General features: G+C 39.9%; 1 protein-coding gene across 1 annotated transcript in view; it reads left to right on the top strand.

The window, feature by feature from the left end:
* Positions 1–10,283, top strand: part of TET2 (tet methylcytosine dioxygenase 2) — a 62,014-nt gene extending 51,731 nt beyond the window's left edge. Inside the window, exons 5-10 of the mRNA XM_030449807.1 lie at positions 178–386; positions 1,141–1,291; positions 3,382–3,471; positions 5,490–5,627; positions 7,064–7,424; positions 8,621–10,283. Coding sequence (XP_030305667.1) covers positions 178–386; positions 1,141–1,291; positions 3,382–3,471; positions 5,490–5,627; positions 7,064–7,424; positions 8,621–10,026 — 2,355 coding nt within the window. The 3' untranslated portion in view covers positions 10,027–10,283. The remainder of the gene's footprint in view (positions 1–177; positions 387–1,140; positions 1,292–3,381; positions 3,472–5,489; positions 5,628–7,063; positions 7,425–8,620) is intronic.
* The last annotated feature ends 2,865 nt before the right edge of the window (positions 10,284–13,148 follow it).

Below are 13,148 nucleotides of genomic sequence, written 5' to 3'. Positions count from 1 at the left end.
CAGAGCAGCTTCAGCATAAATCACTGATAAAAATGGACAGAAACAGAGGAAGACAGAAGTGGCAGTAACCTACACACACACACACCAATGCTGAGGTTTCCTGTTCTCTTGCTCTGCACATTAAGAAGTGGACTGTTTGTGTTGGGGCTCTGGGGGTGTGTGTTGCTGTGCATGCAGGTAGTCCGCAGAAGCAGTCAGGAGGAAAAGCTTCTCTGCCTGGTGCGGGAGCGAGCGGGTCACACGTGTGAGACAGCTGTGATTGTGATCCTCATCCTGGTCTGGGAGGGAATCCCAACGAGCCTGGCAGACAGGCTCTACTCCGAGCTCACCGACACCCTGAGGAAGTACGGCACGCTCACCAACCGGCGCTGCGCCCTCAACGAAGAGTAAGTGGGAGGTAGATGCTTGCCAACCTTGCAGCCTCTGAGCTGGCACCTCTGCTCAGGGCTGTAACCCTGAAGTACACATAACCTTTCCAGCTGTTACAGGCTGTTCTAAAACTCACGTACCTTGGGAGAAAAGCAAAGTAAATGTTCTTGTAAATGCAGGAAAAAAGATCTTCCTAGAGTTGTGAAGCAGAGATCTCGGCAGGGACCAGGACAGCAATAACTCAACTTTGAAAAAAAAACCCAACCCAAACTAAATGCACTAAATCATACTGTAAGCTTAAAGAAACTAGCCTGAATCTAAAGAAATTGCACTGCATCATTTTACCGTGTCTTCGATAGCGAAGAACATTTAGACCAAAATTAATGTAGCAATCACTGTATCTTACTTTGCCTTCATGGGTAGAGTCGTATTTCAGAATCCCTGCTTAGCCCCCATCAGAGGATTCCCACATTCTTGCAGTGCCATCAGCCAACGTCCCTTTTGGGTACCAAGAATATCACTGCCTAACAAAGCATCACTCAACCTCTCTGCATCAAAGACAGAAACCCCACAGTCCTTGGTTTGCAGCTGTGAAATTATTCACTGATATATTCTGCTATTATAATGCTTATGCCTCCCCTTTTTCATGTCTTCATTATTTACTGGTGGAAGATGACCCAAAACCAGTGAGTGACTCCCCAGAATGTCCTCTGCAGGAGTGCCCTGGGGTGACCCACCTGCTGCTAACAGCCACGTTCTCTTATTTTTTAGACGGACTTGTGCATGTCAAGGGCTGGACCCTGAAACTTGTGGTGCTTCATTTTCCTTTGGTTGCTCCTGGAGCATGTACTACAATGGTTGTAAGTTTGCCAGAAGCAAGATTCCAAGAAAGTTTAAGCTGATGGGGGATGACCCAAAAGAGGTTGGTGTCCATTTCTGAAACGAGTCTCATCTGCAAGGCAATGTTTTCTGTCACTCTGGAAATGGAGATGCAGTGCTAGAGAGCAGGGAGCAGAGCCCTGCCTGCATGGCCTGCGTTTAGAGTAATTAAATAACTGCCAGTCAGAACTGATTGATTCCAGCCACTGAGCCAGCTGGATTGACTGTCCAAATTCTGACAGCTGGGAAAACCTCAAGACTTGAAACCATGTTTGCAGGCTTTCACAATTAGTGGAGAGGGCATGGCCTGAATCATTGTGGCTGTGTTAGGCTTGCAATTGGGCATTCCCCAGGGGCAGAGCAGAAGGTTTCCCCACTGAAGGCACAGAACTGGGAACCAGAGCAGACTGCATGGAGACAAACATATTGAAACTCAGCTCACAATGGGCAGAAGAGGACAGAAAGACTCATTGTGCATACAGTCCCCACTGAATGTTTCCAGACCAGGCTCTGTGTTACAGCAAACTGCCAACTATTTCAAACGAATCAGAGGAATAAAAAACCCACTGACCTTAGCCTGGGCACAAGATACCTTTGAAGTTAAGACTGCAAAGGACTGCAGGACAGCTCCAGCTAGCCATGGGTCTGAGAGGCTCCAATGGGCCAGCCTGGCTTTTGGCAAGCATGTGCAAATTCAGTCCTTTGCTTGTGTACAGACACACAGGTGTACAGCTTTCACTGTGTTCTGCTGTCTTGCACAAATCCAGGAATTTCTTTCATAAATAAGATCATAGAGGCAGCTGCTTCTGCATTCTATGGCCTGTGCTGCAAACAGCATACAATTTAGAGTATCATCATAATTAACATATACTTTTTCCTCCTCCCTGCCCTTCTACATCCCCAGGAGTTACAGAACAGCTCTCCTTCAATCATGCTTGACACAAAGCCTTCTTTATCTTAGCTTGCAGTCCTAAAATCCCTTAGTTTTCTAAGCTGGGTAACTGGCCACAGCCCACCAAGCCATTCTTCCAATTTATATTCCTGGATTTACTTCCAACAGAAGCCAGAGCTGGCAGACACAGTTTACAGGCAACACAAATAGGATCTTCATCAACACCAAATAGAAGTAACACTTATAAAAGGCAACCTACAGGCCATACAAAAGCTCCAAGTACTGGCAGCAGCCATGAGGTCACAGCATGAGGTTACAGCAAAGTATTTTTGACAATTTGATAGTAACATTTTGGAGTCCCAAAGTAGGATATAGTCCCATGGTAGGAGATACAGATTTTAATGCACCAGACACATTTGTCTGAAACTCGTAAGTTTTACACAGCTTTTCACACATTCCAAAGATACAAACTTCTAAAAACAAGTATAATGCTTGTGCCACAAGTATAAAACAGTACCACTTTAAATTAAAAATAAGGGCCCCATATAAGCAAGGTTTTGAATTTGTGATTCTTATCCTGACAGCACAGGGAACAACTTTGAAGCATGTTATTAGACTACTTCATTCTTAAAAAGCCCTTTATTTTGAGAGTATGTGCCTCTCCCTATGCAAAAAAAAAAAAGTGTGGTCATTCCTCCCTCCATATCTCCAACTACTAGACATGTACACAATTCTTCACTGCTTAAGAATTGAGAACTTCTTGAAGTCTGTAGTATTTACATAATTTTAAATTCCTGCATGCAAAGATATTTCAGTGCTGAAGTGCTGTCATTACAATGTAGAAAACCCTTGAATTCACCAGATTTACTTGATGGTCCATTCTGATACTATTTTTCTGAAGACTTTTATTTTTCCCAAACTCCAATAGGCAAAATAATGAGGGTCATCATCCTTGGTTATAAAACATCTCCATGTTGAAGAGTTTAATTCTTTTTAATATAAACCAAAATAAGATTATAGTATGTGATGCCCTCTTGCGAGGATCACACTACTTTACTAGTTCATTACTTTAAAAAGGTGTGAAGCAATAAAAACAGATTCACAACAGTTACTGTCTAAAGAAGAATGATAATAGTTTAGACCTTTACATAACAGTGTAAACATAATTGTGGAAAGACCCTAACTTCATAGATCCCACATATACAGCAAGAAAATCTCACTGAGCTCTCATCTCCTCACAGGAAGAAAAACTAGAATCCAATTTGCAGAACCTGTCAACCCTGATGGCCCCTACCTACAAGAAGCTTGCACCTGATGCATATAACAACCAGGTAAGCTGGGCAAAAAAGGCATTGGAGCACTTATGCAAATAACCTGATTTTTACCACAATTTCCAGTGCTTCAACCCTGCACCAAATCATGATGTATGTTTTGTATGTTGTATGTTTTGTACCAGTTTTCCTTCCACATCAGGGTAAATGGAAATCAACAATTCCACTTCAAAAATGCTTTCAAAAGCATTAAGTCACCTGCATGCCTTTACCAAATGTCTTTCAAATGTTTGCATCCAAATTTGACAGCATACTCCTTGCAGTTTCATAACTGTTGGCTTTCCTTTTCAGTGCTCACTTTCACTGCCATTACAAACGTTCACAGATCTTACAGTCTCCAAAATATCAGCATCACTGCAAACTACAACATCTTTCTTTCCTGTTGACACCATTATGTTGTAGCAAACAGCACAAGACAGATATTCAACTTTAACAGAAACAGTAAACACAACACTGCCCATTTTTATTTGCTGTAAAACTCACTCATTCCCTGCACATTCAGTAGCAACCAGCCAGGGTAAGCAGATTCTGTACAGACTTTACCAATTTCACTTACCTGATCAGATAATGTTTGGAGACTCATTCTGGAGGAAACTGTGGCTGTGTGCCCACTAGCTGTGGTTATCTGTCCAAATATCTGAGACATTCTGCAAGAGAAGAAAGAGGAAGAAGGAAAAAATGAAGGGGTGGTGAACAATAAAATGGTTCTTTGCTTGGGCTGCTTTCTTTTCCCACAGAAATTCACAAAAGAACTTTTCTCCATGTAAGCCATGGGACTGCCCAGCATTTGTTGAAAATACATGCTTACACAAGGTGTAGTTTTCACTTTGTGCAATAAGGTGTTTCATGCAAAACCTGTATTCCTGGGGAAACCCTGATCAGGCTATGGTCAGTGGCATTACACAGAGATAATCAAGGCCTAATTGGTATTAGAAATGGTTTTAAAACCAAAAAGCCCTAAAGCTAATTCCTGTTTGAATCCTGAAAAGAAATTCCAAATTCCCAGATATATTCTAATCCAAATCTGGATTGCAAATGGATTAAAGTCTAAAAGTGAAAAAATCTGTTTTTCCAACTGGACCCAACAGAGTAACTCAGAGAACAGTTGCATGAGTATGCTTTAATCAGGTAATTATAGCCTGGCTTTACCTTTCAGACTACTCTTACTTAATTACAAAGAAGTTTAAAAGTTTCAAGGTTTGCTCTGTTTTTATTTTCAGATTCCAAGGACATTAATATTCCAGATTTTAAAAATAAAAGGTCTGTGAGCAAACTAGACACCCTTTTAGATCAAGACCTGACAAAACTTCTCATTTTACCTTACCCTGAAATGGGATCTATTAAGTTTCATTACACGTAGATCTTTTTTCATTTGCTTCAGAGGTTCAGGAATTTCAGCAAAGCATTTTACAAATGTCGTTTCCTTTTTAATTTTTAAAATAAAATATGAAACCATCATTTGCTTAGGTCTTGATTTTCTATTACAAAATCCTTTCTTTCTGTGTAAGGTTTATTGTTGCATTACCAGCTCTTTGTAAAGCTCCCTAATAATGAGTGCATGGGTAGAAAGCACTGTCATGACTGAATTCTCTGGTTTTGGTCAGGAGTTGGAATGGTGCTTAAGCTGATGAAATACAAGTTTAGCGTGCCAAAAATATTACGAATCAAAAAGCAAATTATTATTTTTCATGAAATCATTCTGAAGTCAGTTTTCTAAAGCTATTTTCCCTTCATAGCTTATTATATTTCCCAACCACTGGCAGGGAATCACAGGTGATACACAAGGAAAAGTATTCTCAGCCAATTTCACAGTCACACCACAGAGACAGAAGAGGGAACAAAGCAGCGAGGAACAAAGCAAGGATATGGAACTGCCATTAAGTTGCTTGATTTTATTTGCCTTCAAGATCTGTACATTGACACTCTAAGATGTTAGGAGACTTGCATGTGGGCACAGCAGAGCACTGAGTGCTGGAGCATCCAGCTCAGCTGCAGTGATCACTGTCACCTCTTTGCAGATCGAGTACGAGCACAGAGCACCCGAGTGCCGCCTGGGTTTAAAGGAAGGGCGCCCGTTCTCAGGAGTCACTGCCTGCCTGGATTTTTGTGCTCATGCTCACAGAGACTTGCACAACATGCAGAATGGGAGCACGCTGGTAAGTCCACGATGCATCCAGCTTCTGTTCCCCAGCACTAATTTCAGCTCTTTGATTCATTAGATCCCCTCTGTTTGAATCTATATGTGCAAAACACAGATTGCTAAGAAACCTCAAGCAGTAACTGAGATAACTTGTTACCCCCTACACAACCTTTCATTTAAATGAATGAGAATTATGATATATTAAAGAAAGCTTTCATACAGAAATGGTAAAAGAGAAACTGTGGAGACAATGGCAAGAAAGTCCCAGAGCTGAAATTCAGTGTTCCTAGCAGCAAACAGTTTGTTTGTTCTCCCGAAACACTTTTTTTCCTAACAACTTTGGGTTATGTTTTCTAATAAAATAAAAAGGGAAACAAAGAACTTCTTTCCAGGAGAGCTTTGGAAGCTGTGCATTTCATTTCATGTTTTAGGATGAACAGAAAACCTGCCAGCCTTGCCACCCTTTGTATTGTACAAGCACCCTTTACTCTCTTCATTTCTGATCTCCTAACACAGACATGAAAAGGTTCTGTAGAAGATGCCAGAAAAGCAAACTGATTTTTCAATGTGTACTGCAACATTTCTGATCTTTACTTACTCTCTCTGTGACAATACAGTTAGGGCAAATGTATGAAAGAGCAGTCTTGAGATTTGAATAAACATCATAGTTGTAATTTGAAACAGCTACCTAGATTCTCAGTACAGCTGTTATTATGACCAAAGAGACTTTTTTTCCTACCAACCCAGATCCTTCCAGTCCAAGATCTGACAAGTAAACCACCACCAATACAATATTTTTAGCAGATCTTTCTTCCTAAAACTGGCTGATGGAATGATTTTCCTACAGAATATGTCTGTATCAGCATCTTTTGCACTGAGATCCTTCCAATACCTGTTTTAGCTGGACCTAACACAACAAGCATGCTGCATGACACAAAATCATTCCTTTAAATCTCATTACTAACATTACAGTGACCTGTTCCTTTGCAAAGTCCTGCAAGTTGCCACCGTGAGGAGGTGTGAAATGCCAAGGCAGCATATTATACTTTACACTATTTCTAATAGGCAGCTGGCTTTGTTTTATAGGGAAAAAAAACTTCAGTTGAGTACAGAGTTCCAGGTTCCACTGTTGTGGTACACGGTACAATGGGTCCCACAGTTTAATTCACATTATGGTAGTCCCCAGTTGTACTGTTAATTTTATCACAAGTACAAGAAATACAGATATATGTACACACACCTTGTGTTTCTGTTAAGTGCAAGGGAAGAAATTAAATTGCAGGCTTGTTGTGATATGTATAAGTTGTGCAGAAATGTAGGAGTTTACAATTAGCTTGTAAACCCAGATACCAACACCAAGAGTGGCCTGTGGGGCAAAGGGAAATGCACAGGCTGGTGTCTCACATCTCTTCCTCTCAGTTTGAGAGCTACTCTAACACCCCTTTCTGACAGGTTTGCACACTAACTAGAGAAGACAATCGTGAAATTGGTCAGACACCAGAAGATGAGCAGCTCCACGTGCTCCCGTTGTACAAAGTCTCTGATGTGGATGAGTTTGGGAGCACTGAGGGCCAGGAGGAGAAGAAGAGGAACGGCAGCATCCAGGTCCTCTCCTCCTTCCGCCGCAAAGTGAGGATGCTGGCAGAGCCTGTGAAGACGTGTAGGCAAAGGAAGCTGGAAGCAAAGAAAGCAGCTGCAGAAAAGCTTTCCTCCTTGGAGAATGGGGCTGGCAAAGCTGAGAGGGAAAAGTCTGCTGCAGCACGCAACAAGCAAGGCAGCTCCGAGGCAGCAGGTCATGCAAAGCAGCTGGCAGGTAAACACAGCATCTGATGGGGGGCTTGATCAGCAGGCTGCTTAGAATGAGCCTCAAGAAAACCACTGTTCTCCCATTAGTCTCCCTTTAAACCCAAGAACATTTTGAAGTAAAAAGAGAATTCTTGAAAGTAAATATCAATGCTGTATATTTATAAATACCAGAATGAATGGCACTCAAACTGTGGTCAACTCTGAGGCATTAAAAAAAAAAAAAAAAGGAAAATTGTATGAGACACTCAGTACTGTTGGATGGTTAACACCTGTAGAAATGTGGTGCTTTTGCAAATTCTGGTTGCCATCCTGTGTAAAGTAGCTTTAAAAGCCTAGTAGTGCTAGAAGCCATGAAAAGAAGTGTGTGATGCTGCTGCCAAAGAAAGAGTGACCTACACATCACTCACTGCCACTGTTAAGAGAATATCCTACTCTGAGGGGATTCAAGCCTAACCTCTCTTTACCACTACTTACACTCTCTGCTTCGAGACTAAAAGCAGAGCAGATTTTTCCATAGTGCAGTAGGAGTTTCAAAACCTGCTTAGCAATCTCTAGCAGTTGTCATCTGAAATACCCATGAACAGAATCCAGCTGTCCCATGGCCCTGACCAGGGCTGTAGCCATTGAACAATCCCATTTCACTTTAAGGAATGATTTTTTGCTCTTACCTCTTCAGTTAATCTCACTTCTTACTGAACCATTCTCAGTGAACATTACTGTTGGTTTTTTACATAAAACTAGGGACTTTTTTTTTTCTTTGAGACAGTTCTACTAATATAGATGAGAAGATTTATTATTGGGGAAAAGAAGGTCACCTTGTGTGGGGCTGTTTGGGAGCATTTTGATGCTCCATTTCATGGGCTACTTAAATGATGACTCAACTCTTTGGATTCTGTGCATGTGACACTGAACAGATTGCACTGTCCTCTTTTTCCCCACTGCCACTAGCATCTGATCTTACTGGATATATGCCAAAGAGGATGAGTAGCCTTAGTATTTATTCAGCTTCTTAAGGGATGGTACTTGAGATAGAAGAAAAGGAACCTCTGTTAAGGTATCATATGATAGACTTTTCTTAGAAATTTCATAGATATGTATCATGAGAAGTCTATAAAGTATGTAGTTTGTTGGTTTGTTTTTGGTTTTTTTTTTAAATCTGCTTTGCTTTGTGGTGTTTGTTTTTTTTTCTTTTCACTTCTACAGATCTTTTACGTCTTTCAGGACCAGGCACACAACAGCAACAGCAGCATCCTCAGCGAGCTCCCCCTAACAACCCTCAGTCCCATCCTGTTAACTCCTACTCGGGTTCAGGTTCTGCAAATCTCTATGTAAGGTTGCCTAATCCCGCCAACTCTTATCCAAACTCTTCATACACTTCAGATCCCTACGGAGGGTCCAGTCCCATGAACCTCTATACAACCTCATCACAGCCTGCGGGGTCTTATTTGAATTCTTCCAATCCCATGAACCCTTATTCAGGATCATTAAGTCAAAATAACCAATACCCACCCTACCAATGCAATGGAAACATAGCTATGGACAACTGCCCCTCTTACTTGGGCTCCTACCCTCCCCAGCATCAACATGTGGACTTGTATAGTTGCCAGAGCCAAAACCATATGTCTAAACTCAGTCTACCACCCATTCAGACATTATACCAGCATAGGTTTGGGAATAATCAGAGTTTTGGTCACAAATACTTGAATTATGGAAACCAAAATATGCAGGTAGACGCCTACAGTAATTGCACCATTAGACCAAATGTCCACCATGTAGGGTCTTTCTCCTCTTATGCCACCCATGAGGCTGATGGCCATTTTATGGAGGTTGCCTCAAGGTTAAAATCTAATCTGAGTAATCTGAGCATGGATTATGCCTCCATGAGTAAAACCAGTGAACATCATCACATGCAACCCCCTCCACATTTAGCACACAACTACCATTCTGCTGCAAGTATGTTTAGTGGCCCTCCTAACTCACTGCACCTCCAAAATAAGGAGAGTGAAATGATTTCACATGCAGTTAATGGTTTGTCTAACACGCTTCCGGGTCAAAACCATGACAGGACTGCTCCCCAGGGTGGTTTAGATAAAAGTGATGTGCTGAATCCAGAAAAAGCAGAGGACCCCGATGATGTCTGGTCAGATAGTGAGCAGAACTTTCTGGATCCAGAAATTGGAGGCGTGGCAGTTGCTCCATCTCACGGGTCAATCCTCATAGAGTGTGCAAAACGCGAGCTCCACGCAACGACCCCCTTAAAAAATCCCAACAGGAACCATCCCACCAGAATATCCCTGGTCTTTTACCAGCACAAGAGTATGAATGAGCCAAAACACGGCCTGGCTCTGTGGGAAGCCAAGATGGCTGAGAAGGCAAGAGAGAAAGAAGAGGAATGTGAGAAGTACGGCCCAGACTATGTGCCTCAGAAATCCTATGGCAAAAAGGCAAAGCGGGAGCCTCCGGAGCCCCAGGAACCCTCAGAGCCAACCTACCTGCGCTTCATCAAGACCCTTGCACAAAGGACACTGTCAGTCACCACAGACTCCACAGTAACTACATCTCCATATGCCTTCACACGGGTTACAGGGCCTTACAACAGATATATCTAACTCCACACCTTTGTTGGTTACCTCATTTTTAAACAAAAAACAACAAAACACCTTGTCAGTAGGATAGTTCATCCTTAGGTTTGGGGGAAGGCAGGGGTGGGGAAGAACACAACTTTTTACACAAGTCCTCGGTGGAAAGAAAGCCTCAGCACACCAGCAAACAGAGGTGATCTCACCAGAGCACTTATTTTCCCACTGATTTTCAAGTGGTCACAGATGGCACGTAGGAAACAAGACCAAAGCATCCTATGCAAAAACAAGAAAGTGTTTCGCCATTTACATTTGAAAACACTGACTCCATTTACTGAAAGAATCTGCAAATGGATTATAATTTTTTTTTTCTTACAGTTTTGCACATCTGTGGCCACTTTTCAGTGTCATCAAGTTTGCATAGTCATGGAACAGGAGCAAAAAAAAAAAATAATACTGCAGTATTACAACTGCAGGAATCTTAAAATAACATCTGGTGCTGAATCTATGATGTACTGAAAGACTGGAATTATGGCTTTTTAACATGCAGTTTTTACTGTTATCTTATTAGTCTTTTGATTTTATTTAATAAAGTAGATAAGTATAAAACATAATGGATAGACAGCAAAACACTGAATTTATTTGGATATTCTAAAACCATGGTGCTATCTAAGAGAATGGTGTCTTTATTTTAACAGTTGAACAGTTAATGCCTTTATAACAAAATGTCAGTGATGTAGTCAGATGTTCTTCAACAGGGAGAACCTTTTCATTCATGTATGTACTGAATTTACCTGGTGTTAAAATAAGCTTACTTTTTAACATATGGGAATTACAGAGACCTCTGGATTTTGCTCATCCAGTCAAGTCCTAGGAAAGGACGATAAAATAGAGAGAGATATTTTTTTTTAAATAGTGTTTCAGAAGCACTTTGTCTACCTAAGCTTGGCAACTTGAACAATGCTAAGGTACTAAGACATTAAAAAGAAAAAAAAAAAAAAAGAGTTTACTTTCATTTTAAAATGCAAAGATAATTTTTTTAAACTAAAAAAAAAAAGCTTTTAAATACTTTTGTTTTAGCTGTGCATCTGCTAGTGGGCTACATATCCATTTTTAATACAGTCAGTTATGGTAAAAAATGGGGCTTACTGGATATAAGGGAATCCTTTAGTATACAAAACACATTTTTTCTGGTGCTCATCTCACACAGCTATACTGTAAACTGTTTTCTACAATTATTATGACAAGTTCATTGCTCAAATATGTACAGTTTTAAGGAAAGGATTTTATATTAACCACAGGTAATAATTAGCAGCATGCAGCAGACTACAACTAGCTAGCTTAGGCTTCTGCTGTTTTATTTAAAGGTCTGTATGCTCTTCAGTTATTGAATGGCAGACTGCTTTTGTGTTGATAATTATGTACATTGTGATGTAAAAGTCATTTCTTGGTGCAAGTGTCCTCTTTTCCAGGAAGGTTGAGCAGACTGATGCCTACACAAGATGAATGAAACAGGGTTAAGTTCTGTGTGATTCCGTTGATTAAATAGAAAAAAAAAAATAGGCAGCTGGCTTGCTGTGGTGGTTTTAAATCATTAATTTCTATTAAAAAAAAAAAAAGCAGGAGAGTTGTATAGTAAATTAAATTGTAAACAAAACTTTTTTTAACGCAATGCTTTAGTATTTTAGTACTGTAAAAATATTAAATCTATATATTTGGGTTTTGAGCTGAATTCACATCATGGTGCTACTCAGCCTGCTACAAATATATCATAATGTGAGCTAAAAATACATTAAAAGGTTTGAGTGATGTTCCTACTTGTCATATACCTCAACACTAGTTTGGCAATAGGATACTGAACTGAGTGTGAAAGTTTATATATTGTATACCATCTTTTACCCCCAATAGCCTTTGAAAAAAATTAAGAAAACAAACAAAAAAACACAAAAAAATCAAAACAAAAAAAATACTCTAAATACTTGACATTTTAGCAAGTATAACTTGAACTTTTTTTTTTTTTTGGTTCTAAAAATTCAGGGATATTTCAGCTCATGTTCTCCTATGCCAACGTGTCACCTGTGTGTATGTAAAGCTGTTGTAGGTTAAATATATTCTTGGGTTTTTCTTTTTTTTGTTTTGTTTTTCAGGAATTTAATGCTTTTCTTTTGAATCCCTTCTCTAATTTTTTCTGTACATGTACTGAAGTAACTAAAACTAACTTTGTAAATTTCTTAGCTCTTTTTATTGTAATGAAAGTGTTCAAGAGATTTAGAATGTTTTGCCTGTTTCAAACGAATAAGCAAAAAGAAAGTAGAATGCACTGAGCTGATTAAAGGGAAAAATGTAAGGCAGGGGTTTGGCAAGTGACTGTTTGCTAGAGTTGTTCAAGTCACTCTCTAAACAAGGCTTCTTGGATACTGTAATGAGTAAAATAAAATATAAACAGGTACAGTCTGTACAAGGGCTTCCCTAAACATGCAAACCTCCATGTCCCAGAAATATCTTGTGCAATATACTGTAAGATTGTTTGGTCGAAAGAAATTTTATCTTAACAGAATCACAACCTAACTCAAGTAAATCAAAGGAGGCCTTTGGGTTTAATGGTCATATATTTATTATGGCAATTCTGGGGGTTTTTTAATTCTCAGTCTGTGACTTTACCCACTGCTTGAAACAAAAGTTTCGCCTTGGAAAAAAAAATGAATGGTGGTTATATGTCAGATTTATTAAATCATTATAAATCTTCATCTTTCAGTGATTTTTTTTTTTTAACTATTTTTAGTCCTATATTGTTGTTCATGTAACCCATAGTAGATGTTTGGTTAATATGCCATGCACTGTCATTTGCCAAACTGCTGGCAGCAGGAGCAGGATGCTTAGGGAACCAGTTTTGTATTGTAAATACCTGAGCTGTTATTTTTGGTGTACAGAACCCTGCCTCAGTTGGAAAGAATGACAAAGCAGACATAAAGTCGCTCGTATAGGATTATCAGGTTGACTATAGCCATACTTGAAGATGTTTTGGAGTGGTGTCAACTTTACTTGAATGAATTTTTCATCTTGATTGACGCACAGTGGTCTAAAGTTCACTTCTAAAGCTAGTGGTTAACTTGTGTAGGAAACTTTAGCAGTTTGACACTAAGGTAATGAAC

The sequence above is a fragment of the Calypte anna genome, chromosome 4A, assembly GCF_003957555.1.
Source record: "Calypte anna isolate BGI_N300 chromosome 4A, bCalAnn1_v1.p, whole genome shotgun sequence".
In the NCBI taxonomy this organism is placed as follows: domain Eukaryota; kingdom Metazoa; phylum Chordata; class Aves; order Apodiformes; family Trochilidae; genus Calypte; species Calypte anna.
The sequence above is the reverse complement of the archived record's forward strand: the minus strand, read 5'-3'. Positions and strand labels throughout refer to the sequence as shown.